Source organism: Mus caroli, chromosome 14 (assembly GCF_900094665.2).
Source record: "Mus caroli chromosome 14, CAROLI_EIJ_v1.1, whole genome shotgun sequence".
NCBI lineage: Eukaryota > Metazoa > Chordata > Mammalia > Rodentia > Muridae > Mus > Mus caroli.
In genome coordinates this window covers 50,994,467-51,010,525 of record NC_034583.1, presented here as the reverse complement: position 1 = coordinate 51,010,525, position 16,059 = coordinate 50,994,467, and the positions used below count along the sequence as shown (strand labels likewise).

Sequence of the window (16,059 nt, the reverse complement as noted above, 5' to 3'; positions counted from 1 at the left end):
TCCCTCCCTCCCTCTCTCTCTCTCTCTCTCTCTCTCTCTCTCTCTCTCTCTCTTCCTCCCTCCCTCCTCCCTCCTTCTCTCACTTGCTCCCCCTCTCTCTGTGTTTGTTTGTTTTAAATTGAGACTAACAATGCCCCTTGCAGAAGCCCCCAGTCCACACTAGGAGCCTTCACAATGGCTTGCCTATTGTAAGTTACACACAGAGACCCTGAGCCCCCACACTCTGACTCCTGGTTTATCTTCCTGCAGGTTTTCTGGGGTCACTGCATCAATGCCTTGGTTCATTCCCTCATCCTCTTCTGGGTTCCAATGAAAGCGCTGGAGCATGGTAGGTAATGCCTTCATGATTTCAACCACCAGCAAGTAGGCTATCCTCCTGTGAGGTCAATGTATGCACAGTTCTCCCCAGTTGCCAGCACACATGAGATTAAAGACTGGGAACACAGAACCTGCCCTGCAGCAAAAGCTTGTTTCCAGTCTATAGCATGCAAGTCCTGTCAGTTCTGCCTTTTCTTTGAAATTACTATCTAAATACTAGGACCTCCATGCTCAGTTTGTGATAACTGAGTCTTTGACCTTGAGGGAACATTTATGCCTCTTGCCCATGAGTTTAAAATCCTTTGTTACTTAATTAAGCCTTTGCTTCAAGTCTCTAGTATCAGTGTGCACAGTCACTTGGGTATTGTAAATCTAATGCCATCCCATGTTTGCTGAGGGCATTTTCCTTGACACACACCTTTAAAGTCACAGCTGATTCTCCAGGTTAGCCTGAGTCCCTCTGCACAAGGACAGCCTGTGTTAGTTCACACTTCTTAATGAAAACATACTGTCTTAGTTAGGGTTTTACTGCTGTGAACAGACACCATGACCAAGGCAACTCTTATAAGGACAACATTTCATTGGGGCTGGCTTACAGGTTCAGAGGTTCAGTCCATTATCATCAAGGTGGGAACATGGCAGCATCCAGGCAGGCATGGTGCAGGAGGAGCTGAGAGTTATATATCTTCATCTATAGGCAGACAGGAGAAGACTGGCTTCCAGGCAGCTAGGACAAGGGTGTTAAAGACCACACCCACAGTGATACACCTACTCCAAGAGGTCACACATTCCCTGGACAAAGAATATATAAACCATCATATTACACTCTGTCTCTCCCATAGGATTATTCAAACACATGAATCTATGGGGTCCATACCTAAACATAGCATAATGAAAAATACAGCTAGTCCAATTTCCAAAGTCCTTATAGTCTATAGCAGTCTCAACAGTGTTAAAAGTCTAAAGTTCAAAGTCTCTTCTGAGATTCATCCTATCACTTAACTGTAATCCCCAAAGCAAGACAGGAAACCAGCTGGACAAACTCCAAACTCTGCATCTCTATAACTGATGTCAAAGTGGTCTTCAGATCTCCACTCCTTTTTACATCTCTGTTGATTGCAACAAGCTTCTTTCTCCTGGGCTGTTTCCACTCCTTGTTAGCAGCTTTCCTCAGCAGGTATCCCATGGCTCTGGCATCTTTGACATCTTGGGGGTCTCCAAGTCAATTTCAGCTTCACCATTCTCATTCTAATGTGTAGGATCCATACATGATCTTTTGGGCTCTTCCAAAGGGCTTGTGTCACTTCTGCAGCTCTGCCCTCTGTAGCACTCTAGGTTTTGATTGACTCTTTTTCTGGAGGAGTGACCCATACTTTCATTCCTGATGGGTCTGTGCACTTTGTCATCCTGCTTGGATTAGGCTGTTGTAGTTTCCCATTGACTTTATTCACAGGACGTGGTGGTACTAAGATACATCCTAAAGGACCTCCTGCACTCCAGACATAATCCTGCTTACCTCCATTGTGAAGAGGCAATCCAATTTCCCCCATGATAATCTGGGTGTATCTCCCCTCCTTACACTGTTATTTCTTAGCCTGTTGGTTTAAGGGCATTAGAAGCCCAGAATGACCAGGGAGAAGTCTGAGTTTCCAGTTCAATGGAATGTTTGCTGTGGCTCCTGGCAGAAGCACTCCACCCTCTGTAACCAAAACTTCTAGGCCATCAGAACTTAGGGTTATGGGGACAAGGAAGCAAAACCTTTCCCACTGGGTCACTAGAAGTGGTAGTAGATGGAACTTTTGTATCCCTTTTCTATCCCTTGATTCCTGGACCCACTGATCCTGGCTATGGGAGAAACTATACCCTGTATTTTGTATTTTTCCTTTCTCAGCTTGCTCCTTTTCATTAAAATGCTCTTCATAAGAGTGAACTTTAGTAACTACACAACAAAATTTATACCAGGCTGGCTGTTTTGAGACTTCCTTTTTCAAAGCAATGAATCTAAATCTCTTTACCTTAGCCTTAGGCAGACTCTTCAGACAATGGCAAAAAGCAGCCACATTCTTCACAAAAATGTCACAAAAACAGTCTCTCCCCTACATACTGAAATTCTCCATTGAAACCTCTTGGGCCAGGTCTGCACAGTTCATATCACTCTCAGCAACAAAGCCTTCCATATTCCTACTTGGATAGCCCTGTAAGCCCCATTTAAAGCATTCCACTGCTTTCCAAATCCTCTTCCAAATAAAAGCAAGGCTGGGCCTATCACAACAAGACCCTAGTCCCTAGTACCAACTTCTGTATTAGTTAGGGTTTTACTGCTGTTGAACAGATGCCATGACCAAGGCAACTCTTATAAGGACAACATTTAATTGGGGCTGGCTTACAGGTTCAAAGGTTCAGTCCATTATCATCAAAATGGGAGAATGGCAGTGTCCAGAAAGGCCTGGTGCTGGAGTTGCTGAGAATTCTACATCTTGTTCTGAAGGCAAACAGGGGAAGACTGGCTTCCAGGCAGATAGGACAAGGGTATTTAAGCCCACACTCACAGTGACACACCTACTCCACAAGGCCACACCTCCTTATAGTGTCACTCCCTGAGCCAAGCATATACAAACCATCACACATACCCTTAAAATGCCATTTCTCTCCAACAGTCATAATCTCCTTAAGTAACATTAATTGCTAATGTTGGGTAGGCAAGGCCCTGGATTTTGCAATGGACCTAAGACTATAAGGCTGGCAAACTCCCTTGTTCCTGTCTGTACTTCATATTCCACACAGGAACTCTGCACACTGGGTCTTTTCCATGTTGTCAGAAGATGTCTGGACAGTTGTTTATGTTCTGTGTGCTTTTCTTTCATACACATCAAAGATCCTTTTCTTTTTGAGGTATTTAAATATGTAGGTTAGAAAATTAAATTGTCTGCTTCTAGATTCAACTCCCTCCACACCAAGGGAGAGGGGGAGAGAGAGAGAGAGAACAGTTGTTTGTTTTGTTTTTTGAGTTTTGGGGGTTTTTGGGTTTTTTTGGTTTTTGTTTTGTTTTGTTTTGTTTTGACTCTCAGTAGATTCAGCTTTTTGATGGTTCTTTAAGTAAGAGTTAAAGAGAGGCCAGGCAGTGGTGACACACCCCTTTAATCCCAGCAATTGGGAAGCAGAGACAGGCGGATTTCTGAGTTCAAGGCCAGCCTGGTCTACAGAGTGAGTTCTAGGAGAGTCAGGGCTACACAGAGAAACCCTGTCTCGAAAAAAAAAAGAAAAAAAGAGTTAAAGAGAAGAGCATGGGCTATGATTTTGTTTCTGGAGCGATGGCATGTGAGTGGCAAGAGCAGCCATCCTCATTGCAGGGTAGACTAGTGATGGGGAAAAGCACTTGGTAGCTTGTGTTTGCAAGTCAGACTTGTGCTCATGCAGAGGCAGCCATAGAAGAGTTGGCTTGCCCAGTTCCAGATTGTCAGTCAGATACTACAGGGTGGCTCTCTCGTGCTTGAGCTTTGGAGGACAGGTGGTGGTGGCATTGCTACAGCTTGCCTAGATTCCAGCATTTAAACCATTCACTCCCCAAGTTTAGCCCATGCATAAAAGTTGGCATGTATACACTTTTAGCAGATGTCACCAAGTGAATTTACAGTTAGGTTTTTGGGGTTTTTTGTTTTGTTTTTGTTTTAGTTTGTTTTTGTTTGGTTTTTGGTTTTTCAAGACAGGGTTTCTCTGTATAGTCCTGGCTGTCCTGAAACTTACTCGATAGACCAGGCTGGCCTCAAACTCAGAAATCCACCCATCTCTGCCTCCCAAGTGCTGGGATTAAAGGGCCACAACCGCCCGGCAACAGTTAGTTTTTATCTCTTCCTCTCAGTCCCACTCTTTGCCTAGCAGACAAATAACAGGACATGGAGGTTACCATTTGTTATCACGCCATCCTCATCATCAGTGTCATTTGGTGAATTTTTAGCACAAAAGTTTTCTGTTAGCGGTGATGTGAACAGCCTATATAAGTCAAGTGTTGGAGGGAAATAAATGACAGATATTAGGTATGTTGGCATAGAAACATTATTGTTCCTCTTGATCTGATTTCTCTAACAACTTGAATGACTGTTCTTGAACTCATTTGTAAAGTTTCCTACTTAGTTGGATGCAGGAAGAGGACCATATACATTCATGGTTTCATGACTCAGGAACTATGCTAGCTTTCACAGGTGGAAGAAAAAGTAGGGGCCCGCAAGATGCCCCAGCAGAAAAAGGTGACAGCTCCAAGCCTGATGACCTGAGTTCAGTTCCAGGAGCCCACATGGCAGGAGGAGAAAACTTACTCCCACCATTTTCCCTTTGACCTCTACATGCTGTGGTACACATTCCACATATGCACAAAATATCTACTAGATGTAATTTTACAAAAGAAAGGTAAATGTACAATGTAGACTGAAGGTCTTACCATTTGAAGTCATACTCTAGCTAGGGGAGTTAAGATTCAAACATGGAAAATTCTAGTACATGGTAGAACATAACAATTGTGAGTAAATAGAACGTAATTGAACACCAAGCTCAAGAATCCATGGCATGTGGATTATTACTACCTTTAAATGGGGGCATACTTAGGCTTGAACAGACAGACAGACAGACTCTCTCTCTCTCTCTCTCTCTCTCTCTCTCTCTCTCTCTCTCTCTCTCTCACACACACACACACACACACACACACACACACAGTACACTAGCAATTCATGTTCTTGCCAAATTCTGTTTCTCTATAATACAGTCTTAACTTGGCCATAAGCAAAATCTTATCGCATATCTGTCCTACCCCAAGCCCTTCAATAGAAATGTGTCTCTTTGCACGTCTGTCTGTATACTTGATTTTATTTGGTAGTATGTCTGTGGTAAAAATCCAGAAAGTAATAAAATGTTTTAAATACAAGTGAATGTTTTTCCTCCCTTTCCTTCTTTCCTTCCTCCCTCTCCTTCCTTCCTTCCTTCCCTCCTTCCTTCCCTCCATCCCCCTTCCCTCCCTCCTTTCCTTCTTTCCTTCCTTTCTTCCTTCCTTCCTTCCTTCCTTCACCTGTAACTCCAGCTTTAGGGCATCTGATATACTGACTTCCCTGGGCACCTGCACTCCCATATACAAAGCCATACAGATATCCACATATATACATGATTAAATAATAGTTGTAGTAGTAGTAAAAATGGTAATAATAACAAATCTTAAAAAAAATAACTAAGAAAGATGCAACCACTGTGTCCCCAAGAGCACAGGAGCATAGCAGCAATGGAAATGAGCCAGGGTGCTTTCCAAAGCTAAACACCCCTTCTAGCACAGGGACCTTTGGACCCTCCTTCTTTGACTATTTCCAGAAGTCATTTCATTTCTCAGCCTCAGTCCTACTCATAGTCCTGAAGAATCTTTTCTTGACGAGGACTAAAGTCTCTAGGGTGGCTTTGCATGTTCATATGCTAGCTACCACTTATCAGCCCTGTTCATTTTTGCCAAGGCAACCCGATCTGGGAAGGAAATAGTCTTGAGAAGGTGTGGGCAGGTCACTCATTTTCTATAGTGTTTCCAAGGATTTTCCCCCTTGCTTATTTTTGCATGGTTTTGGATAGAATTTCAAAGCAGCCAGTCTTGTTGGTGAAGTTTCTGATGATTCATTCCAAGTTTCAAAATAAAGTTTTCCTCTCAAACAAATCAGTTAGTCAGATTTCTCTCAACTGTCCCGCCATCAATCTCCCAACTTGATTTACCTAAAGTCCCCGCCCTTTGATCTGAAAATTACTGTAGGATAAGATCATGGCCGGCACCAGGGCCTTGTTGGCTGCTCCCAGACTTCCCCTGGCATTTCTAGCAAGCAGTTGAACAGCCCTCCTTGAAATGGAATGTGGTTATTGGCAAAAGAACATAAAATTAATTTTACTTGAATTTTTTTTCAGATTTTCCTTGATGACATTTATGAGGGAAGAAATGGGGAAAAGGAAATATATTTCCCAGAAGAGAAAGTCTCTTTTAAAATATTTGTGCTGGTTAGGTTTGTTGTTGTAGTTGTTGTTGTTGAGTCTATTGCAGATACTCGAAATAGCACATGCTCTTTTGGAGACTGTTTATAAAAAAAAAAAAATGAGGAAGGAGAGGAACAGTCAGCTAAGATCATCTCAGAATATAGGTGACAGCCATGTGCTTTCATCTGTGTGAGGCCCACACATAAGTCCCTCCACCTATTCGTCCTGAGCACAAGTCTTTCCTAGGTAATAGAGGATATCATCCAAGCTGACCTCATCTGCTATTTGATGGTATAGCTACCTGTGGGTTTCTTTAACAGAAGAACAGCTTTCCAGAACTATCCTGTGCTTAGAGAGGACTGCCAACATAAACTAAGGAAGTGGGTTTAGGCCAGATACTTTGCTCTCCCACATGGGGGTCTCCAAGTGTGAGAACCTTCCTCCAGGGCAGTGATTCGTATGTCTGTATGCTGTATTGCACTGGGTGCCAACAGGAGTCAGGAACCATACCACAGCCTCCGCTGAGTACACAGCACTGCCCTCACCTTCCACACTAGCAGGGGAAGATCACAAGGGTTGTTTGTTCCTGAAGGGATCTCTCACTTCTGTTCATAACTGATTGGCAGGATTTCATTGGGGCTCCATCCAGGTACCAGAGGCCGAGGAATGTCCATCACCTGTCCACCCAGAGATAAGATATACTGATATTTGGTGTCACCATCAAGTTTGCTGTCTCTCATTTTTACTTCCCTTTTAAGTCTATTTTTAGTAAACACACGGGGGAAAAAGATATTGAAATTTGAGCTCTGTGTCCTTAACTTCATCCAGCTGAAATGGCAGAAACAAGAAGAAAACCCAAAGGCTTATGTAACCAGGAACTGAATCCAGCACCGCCGTGAATGTAATTATAATCGCTAACACTTGTATAAACCCTTCTTTTTAGAGAGTACTTCCAACATTTCGTACCACTCCTTACAAAGAAAAGGAAGAAAATAAATGTTCTCTTTAGGACTATGTAGTTGGAAGCAGACATAATGGTGCTGGCAACAACGATCATGGAGCCATGTCCATAGGTTCGGTTCTGAAAGTTTATTTGTAAATCCAGTTATCTGGATCCTGGACAGTATCTCTGCTCTGGATATAATCCTGGGAGTATCGAGCTGTCTGTAGCCCCTCTGAGCCTCTGGAATCCGAAGAGGCTAAGAGGCTTACACAGGGGCTGGTGGCCAGGCTGAGCGTCTGGAGTCTGCTCTGCTCTGCTCTGCTCTGGAATTGTTCTGTTGGAAGTTTCCAAGCAGAGGGAAGAGAAGGCAGCAGGGACTTGGCATCGGTTTCAACCAAATTTTCTTGGCAAATGTTCTTATGGCAAGAGAAGAGGCCAGTGTTCCTGATTCACCCCTAATGCCTTCTGCAGGACAAGATGCCTGGTGGCTGTCACTCCAGCTGTCCCTGGGTTCTTGCTCCATCAGAAATACACATATACATCTCACATCTGGTTTCCCGATTACAACATCATATCTTCTTTAGCCATACAGCACCATGCTGCGACATGTTGCCATTTGTCAGAGCCACTCCTGAATATCCGCTGTGGTTTGGCTGGGTAATGATGTGGTGTTTTAAATGAACATTTAATTGCAACTGCATCTTTGTGAAATACCATCAGCCTTACCCTTTGGAGTATTCAAAAGACGTTCCCTGAAAGCGTTCTGTCTGTTCAGAAAATGAGACATACTTTTCTTATAAATTGTGGCTTTTCCCACAACTATTTTCAAAGAAATTTTGCATACAACATTTTGGGGACCATTACTGCTAAATATGGAGGCTGTGTGACTTTGTCCCAGTTGTCCACAAAAGTCTGCTGTGGTGACTGTGCCTCCAGGACTCATCTGTCTAAGCCTACATTATGTTGGTTCCCTGGATCCAATGTAGAGATGCAAATGATGTGTGTCTGGAACAGTGGGTTCCCAAGATGCTTGGGTTCGGCATCTCTGGACACCTCAGACTATCCATGTCTCAGCGAGTGGCCTGCTCTCCAGGACAGCTCCCCTCCCTTGTGCATGGCCTGAGCACCATCATGGCAGTGGGTCTGTCATGTACAGCTACAGATCATTCTAAATGTGACTCAACAGTATCAACCCAAACACATAGGAATTTGACTTATTAAGTTCATCCCATGGAAATCATCCAGTCGGCTTTAGGAAAAGACAATGAAGTGCTCTCTTTTTCTTAGATTCATCCTCCCTTCTCTTCAGGTCAGTCTTTTTCCTCTGGTCAGTACTCCTCTATCTCTCAGGGCAGTCTTTCCTCCTCTATGGTCTATGGTCAGTCCCTTCCTTTCTCTCTGGTCAGTCCTCCCTCCTTTCTCAGTCAATCCTCCTCCGCTCTCTCTGGTGAGTCCTCCCCTAACCCTCTGGTTAGGCTTCCAACCTCTCTGAGGTTAGTCCTCCCTTCCTCTTTTCTCAGATCAGCTCTCCCTATCTCTCAGGTCAGTTCTTCTTCCTCTCAGATCATTTCTTCCTGTTTATTTTATATGTATGCATAAAAATGTGGAAGGCATTCTAAGACCTATGTACTAGAAAGATACTTTGCATCTTTTACATCTCTTTTAGTCCGTAAATCAGCCTATGTTGGACATACTGATACTGAAGGAGATTCAAGGTTGAGTGTGATTTGGACACTGATTAGTTCGAGACAAGAGGTGTCATAAGCTTGATGCCAGCGAAACTGCAGCAGTATACCCTCTCTCAAAACCAAAGTGACAATGACTGCAGGTATAACTCAGTGGGGAACACTTGCCTAATATGTGTGAGGCCCTGAGTTCTGTCACCAGCACCATAGATGAAAGAAGCAAAACAGTTGTCAGGCCAGATGTGGTAGTGTACATCAGCATGTGGGATTGTGCTGACAACAAAGGCTGCTAGACCAACAAATCACTGCAAGCTTTGATCCTCTGCTTAGTCTTCTACTCTAACTCTCCCACCTAGCCGGAGACTTTGTAGATTCCCCAGGGCTTAGTGTGGATGGAATATCCAAGCTCGAGAACACTGCTCATCTCATCTGCTCTTTGCTTGTGAATACACAGGATGGCTAGACTGGAAAAATCCATCCTGGACCTGGTAGAAGATGAGGAGCTGAGACGCTCATCCCTGCCACCAAATGCATGGGGCTGACTTAGCAGCTAAGAGCATCTTAGACTTCCTACCGAAAGGGAGACTTTAGGGGTCATTTCAGTCATTGTTGCCACATCGTCTTTAGCCTCCATCTCAGACGTGAAACCCCCATTGAAACCTCAGAATTGAGACTTGTAGGACCTAGCCTCAAATCTAAAGCAGATCCTCTGACTAGAACTGGAGTAAGAGAGCCAGGCACACCAGAGTCTCCTGACTCTCATGACCAGGATTCTCCCACTCAGCTTATTCCTTCTCTTGCTCATATTCCAAATCTCTTCTCTTGTATGCAGGCGTGCTTCATGTTAGCCATTCCTGTTGTGAACTGAAAACCCTGCTGCAGGTCCTCACATGTTCTTCCCCTAGCCGGTCTTCCTGTGCCAAAGGACCAGGCTGCTCTTCTCCATCCCAAGTCAGTGATCCTGTGTAGTGAAGTGCTAAACCCCCCCATCCAGTACCAAGGATCCTTATAGCCAATGCTGCAGGTAGAGGGTATCAGCCCAGGTGGCTTCATACTACTGTTGGGGTCTCACCATACAGGGGTTAAGAACTAAGACTGAACTGGAGGATTAAGCCACAGTGTGAGCCCGAGGTCTGTTCCCACAACACATGTTCTTGCTAGCAAGGAAGCCTTCCCTGGGACTATTTACCAGTTTCTGTCACTTCTCGGCACCTCTGACACGACCATTCTGGCCCTGTACTGTCAGTTGGACTTCAGGTAGAGATGGTGTGTGTGTGTGTGTGTGTGTGTGTGTGTGTGTGTGTGTGCTGCCCAGTACACCAGCCACTAGCCACACACAGTCACTGAGCATGTGATATGTGGCCAGTGTGACTAAGGGACCAAACCTTCATAGCAGCTTCATCGTTATATAATTGTATCTCTATATTTACACTGCATTCACCCATTTCAAGGTTCAAGTCTGGCTACACAAACACCACATTGTCATTAACTTTCAAATGTTTCATCGCCCCCAAAAGCTGTCACTCACCTCATCGCCCGCCCCCCCCCCCTTATGCCTCTCGGCTCCTGAAACTACTGTTTTGCACCATGTCTGTGTAGATCTGCCTACTCTGGGCATTTTATATAAACAGAAGCATACAATATAAAGCTTTCTGAGCCTAACTTTTTTCACTTCTCCTAAGTTCATCCATGTTGTGGCATGTCCCTGTACTTCATCCCTTGTTATTTCTGAATAATACTCTATTGTATTGATGCACCACTCCCTGAGTGATGGACATTTATTTGTTCGTTCAGCAGCTGATGGACCTCTGCGTTATGAATAGGCTACTGTGGACAACATATAATGCTGCTCATTGTTTTAGGCTTCATCAGCACTTGTGAATGATGCTGCTATGAGCATCCCTGTATGAGCTTTTTGTGTTTCGCTCACATTTTCATTTTTCTTGGGAAATGCTGGGTCATGTAATAGATGTGCACAATCTTTTTTTTTTTTTTTAGAATGTGCCAATAGTTTCCCGAAATGTCTGCACAGCTCATTCGGCTTCCGGGTGTGTGTGTGAGTGGTTACAGGTCTACGCCCTCTCACTGAGTGGGTGTGAACTGATCCTTCAAGTGGCTCGCAGATGATTTCCTTATTCCCAATCCTGTTGGGCTTCTCTGAATTCCTGTTATGCATTTGTACATCTTCTCTGCTAACTATGTCTGCTAAGGTCCTTTGTCCATCTTTATATTGAGAAATTTTATATTGTTGGATTCTTCCCATGTCCTAGACACAGGCTTCTCTTCATTCTTTTGTTCTTTCCCACTTTGCTGATGGTGTAATCTGAATTGTAAAAGTCTCTAGTGTTGTTCAAGTCCAATCAGTCCTCAGGTTGTCACTATGCCTCTGTTGACTTTTCCTGAGGTCCTAAATCTGAACAGGAGAGATGGGCCTCTCTCATTTATTCTAAAGGTTGTATTTTGCGGGTTCTATGATCATGATTTGTTCATTTTATATTGTGATAATATGTATAGAGATAAAAGAAATAAACTCAGCTGTTTTAATCATTTTACTACACGAAGCTTGCTGTCCCAGCTGTTTGCAGTGTTTCGTTGCCTCCAACTTTTAACTCACTAGGCAGTATTATGCTCTTTCTCCCTCCTCCCAAACATCTAGGATGTTTTTCTTTTTTTTTTTTTCTTTCTTCTTTTTTAAAGATTTATTTATTTAATGTTACTGTTTCTATCTGCATGCACACCTGCATTCCAGAAGAGGGCATCAGATCACATTACAGATGGTTGTAAGCTGCCATGTGGGTGCTGGGAATTCAACGTGGAACCTTTGGAAGCACAGCCAGTGAGTGCTCTTGGCCAGTGAGCCATCTCTCTAGCCCCTGGCGTTTCTTTTTTTTGAACCGACCTCTTTTTTTTTTTTCCAGTTAACTGAAAAGAGCCAGTGTGCCGCAGTGGGTGTACAACTCTGTTGCCACCCGCATCACCCACCTGCACAGTTGGCTGCCTTCCCTACCAAACTGCCGCTGTTCCTGTGACATCTCGTTTCTGTCTACCTGTCAGCTGCCACTGTTCCTGTGAGAATATTCGAAACTATTTCATCGAAGGCTCTGCATCCTCCAGTAGTCCTTACTCATGATTGCCACAGATGTGTAGACTCTTTGGTACAGTCTGCCTCTATTGGCCTCTGGCTGTTTCCTGTCCCTTTGACTCTCTAGCCAGACTGGTCTTCATGATGGACTTTGAGTGTGCCAAGCACTGTGTTCATTAGGATTCTTAGCAAGTTCTCCTCTTTCCAGAAGCCTGGGTTTTTTGATACTCATTGAACTAAGCCCTCTCTGCCATTCCAATCTATTCACCTATCATCTCTTTAGCTAAAATAACAGCCTCTGGTCACACTGCATCCAGATAGTCTACCTTACATTTCTTCATGGCTGACTGTACCTCAATTTGTTCACTTGTGTATGTTCTGTTTCCCCACTGCCATTCAAACGCCACGGAGAATGGAGCCATCTCTTCCCGGTTCCTGTCATCTTTTGCGTAGAGTAGATTTGGGTACACAAAAGATGGAGCTTACTCCTTTGATGGCGATGATCTTTGTTAGACTCAAATAAACAATCCCTGACTAATCTTTGTCTTTAAGGTGCTGCATCTATTGTTAGAATAACCTCAGGCCCAGTTACTGGAAGTAGACTCTCTCAGTTTAGATTGGCTGTTTGTAAACACAGGATGAATGTCGCTGCCTCGGGTCCGGAAGCATTTTCTAGCTCAGAGTTTGAATGGTGGAATATTACTATAGACGTCACTCATTGAATACTCCTAATCCAAAACCTAAAAGGAGTCCATGGGACTTCGAAGCACTTCCGACTTCGGGTTTTCAAAGGAGGCATGCGCAGCCCACACACCAGTTTGTTGTCTTATTGAAACTAATTTAGCTGCCCCCTTTTTAAACTTTCTCTTCCTTCACTTTAAAGTCTCTTTACTGCTCCTTCCAAGTCTCCAGAGCTTTCTTTTTTATGTCTGTGGTGGAATCTCTTTCCGATCTCCTAGTTCAGCCCCCAGTGGCAGGCATGGAAGTTCAGTGCCGTAGGTGCTCGCCACATTGTGCTTCATCTTCCCCTGGTCACAGCCTGACCTCTCGGGGCCAGGAGCAAAGCTATGCCCTAGAGCTGCATCCACTACCAGAATCCACCTAGGACCCAACCTGATCATCACACCATTTTATGAAAATAGACAGAGTCTTCAACAGGTTAGATGAGTAAGTCAGCCCAAATTCGCATGGATAGCAGCAGTTGCGCTGGAAACGTGAACCCAGCAATCCCTACAACCCAGCTCATGGGCCCCAGATCTGAACCTGAGTGTGAAGGAGGGACCCTTACTCAGGAAACCATCCCTGACATTAAAATAGTTTTTGCACTCTCAGGATCAGAGTCAGATTTCCACAGGGTGGGTCTCACTGAGCAGAGTCGCTCTGCCATCGTGGCTGCTAGGGACCCTACAGAGCCACCCGTAGAAAGAAAGAAACATGAAGATGGAACTTAAAAATCCCAGTTATGCTTCGAAACACCTCTCACTGGGTCGCTTTTGCTCCTAGAAGCTCATGTGGTTTCAAACGAGAATAAGAATAATGAATATCTCTGCAAATAGACTCAGACACTTTGCACTAATTATGATGATGTAACAGCCCTGGTTTAGCAAAAATCAAAAGAGGAAGGCTAACAAGGTTCTAATACTGAGGTGCTTGCTCTGTGCTCAGACCAGTCCTTCACTGCTTGTTTTCCAGCCCGACAAAAAGAAACTTTAATCTTAGAAAAATGCAAGTTCAATTCAAATCAAGCATTTGTTTGGTTTGAAAATCTGATTTTGTTTTACTCATTTGACTTAAAAATAAATGGAAAAACAATATCATTTCTTTAATGTTCTTAAACATGAAACATGAAAATGAAACAAAAAAATATGAAAACAAAAACAAAACTTGCACTGTAGCCTTCTAGAAGCTGACAGTGGCTTCTTTGTTTTCCAGATACTCCAGTAACCAGCGGTCATGCCACAGACTATTTGTTTGTTGGAAATATTGTTTACACGGTAAGTTTAGTGCTGCTGAGCCATTCGTAAAGGGCACACATGGGTTATACCTCCCCAGATATGCAACGATTTCCACATTAGCATGAGTTACTCCATGTCTTGATGGGCTGTGGATTCCTTGAAGTTCAGAGTAATGGAGGAATACTTGAATCATACTGAACATATCTCTCTCTCTCTCTCTCTCTCTCTCTCTCTCTCTCTCTCTCTCTCTCTCTTTCCACAGTACGTTGTGGTTACAGTTTGTTTGAAAGCTGGTTTGGAGACGACAGCTTGGACGAGAGTGAGTTTTCTTTGGAATTATTTCTCTTGCTGTTATAGATAGTTGTGTGCGGTGACCTCCATGTAATCCTCGAGGAAACAGTAAATACCGTACAGTTGTCTTATTTCAAAATTTACAAGTAAAAAACAATGGTTTTGATCTTTATGAAGGCCAATTTGGGATTCAGTCACACCTACTGCCTCATTTGCTTGACTCTAAGCATGGCTTAAAGCTATTGACTGGGGACCGGGGCGGGGGCAGGGAGGCAGAAAAGGGAGAGAGAGAGAGAGAGAGAGAGAGGATAATGCAGATGGAAAGATCAGGAAGTGTAGTATTTACAGGTAACTTTTGCACATGACTTTTCTCTGGCATTCCCATGTTGTCTCTCGTACTTTGTGTCTTCAGATAAAAAGGGTGTGCCATGACACATACAGTTACGCCATTTTTTTCTCCTACAATCCCACAGTTTGAATCTTTAAAACACATTGTGATTGTTCATGATTAAGGAATATTAATTTAGGTAGCTAACCCAGACTTGCTTTATCAGCATCCCATTTCCTATTTGGCTCTTTCCGAGATGGGATAACATCTACCCTTCCCAACATCTCTCTGCCACAGGCTAACTGTGGCTCACTTACCTCCTGCTCTCATAAAGCAAATGGGGTGGGAGACAAGGTCAGCCTGGAGCCCTGGGACCTGTTCAAGGATGGTGGCAGTGAGTCCAGGGAGTGGGAACAGTGCCTTAGCCTGGAGTATGGCAGGAAGCTGTTGTGGGTGCTGGGATATGGAAATGCTTGTTCAACAACAAAACCCAAAAGGCAGAGCTTGCTGAAGGGCTGGGTTGTGAAGAGAAAATTACGGATTGTATTAGGAGCACAAAAGAGAAAGACCAATAACTTAAAGGGGTGTAAGACACCCATCTGGTCTCATAGAAGTGAAGGATAGAATTTAGGTTACTGGAGCACTGGATGAGCCAGGGGTGCAGGGTATGTCAGGGTGGGAGTAGTCACTTCAATGTTCTGGAGGAAGTGGGCTAACTCACTAATTGAAAACTCACCTTTCAACATACTGGAAGAAAGAGTTTCGAATGGTCCCCACATGGAGAAATCGTGTTTTGTAAATGTGGGTATGCCGGTTACCTGATCTGATCATTATACATTACATACATGTATTGGAATGTCACATTGTACCTATAAATGTGAATAATTACATGTGGATTTTTGAAACTCTATTAAATATAATATCTCAAGTTTTTAAAAGAGGTACTATCTGTTCCAAGTTGGTTTTGAAATAATCTCTGCAATAAGTAGAACAGATGTTGTCTCTAAATGATATGTAAGAATATTCTGTCTGTCTGTCCAGAGATGGCTGAACCCTTGTTTTATAAAGCAAACACTTGATAACCCAGGGGTGGGAAGATTATGTCATGGATTTTAGAGGGAGGTTGAGGCTCGAAGCGCTTTCATCTTCAGGCTAGTTTAAGCCACTGATAGTTTGAATTCATCATTAAAACTTCTAAGAGAAGGAACAAGACAGAGTTCTCCAGTCACTTGGACATCCTGAGTTTCTTCCCATCAAGAAAGGGCCTTGGGCTGGGCGTGGTGGCACATGCCTTTAGTCCCAACACTTGGGAGGCAGGGACAGGCAGATTTCTGAGTTTGAGGCTAGCCTGGTCTACANAGTGAGTTCCAGGACAGCCAGGGCTGTACAGAGAAACCCTGTTTCAAAAACCAAAAAGAAAGAGAGAGAGAGAGAGAAAGAGAGAGAGAGAGAGAAAGAAAGAGAGAGAG

General features: G+C 43.7%; 1 protein-coding gene across 5 annotated transcripts in view; it reads left to right on the top strand.

Moving 5' to 3' along the window:
* The window catches only part of Atp8a2 (ATPase phospholipid transporting 8A2), a 527,640-nt gene that overhangs the window by 388,930 nt on the left and 122,651 nt on the right, over window positions 1-16,059 (top strand). For all 5 annotated transcript variants that reach the window (XM_021182071.2, XM_021182073.2, XM_029469107.1 and 2 more), the window contains 3 exons: window positions 250-328; window positions 13,949-14,010; window positions 14,234-14,290. In XM_021182071.2, coding sequence (XP_021037730.1) covers window positions 250-328; window positions 13,949-14,010; window positions 14,234-14,290 — 198 coding nt within the window. The remainder of the gene's footprint in view (window positions 1-249; window positions 329-13,948; window positions 14,011-14,233; window positions 14,291-16,059) is intronic.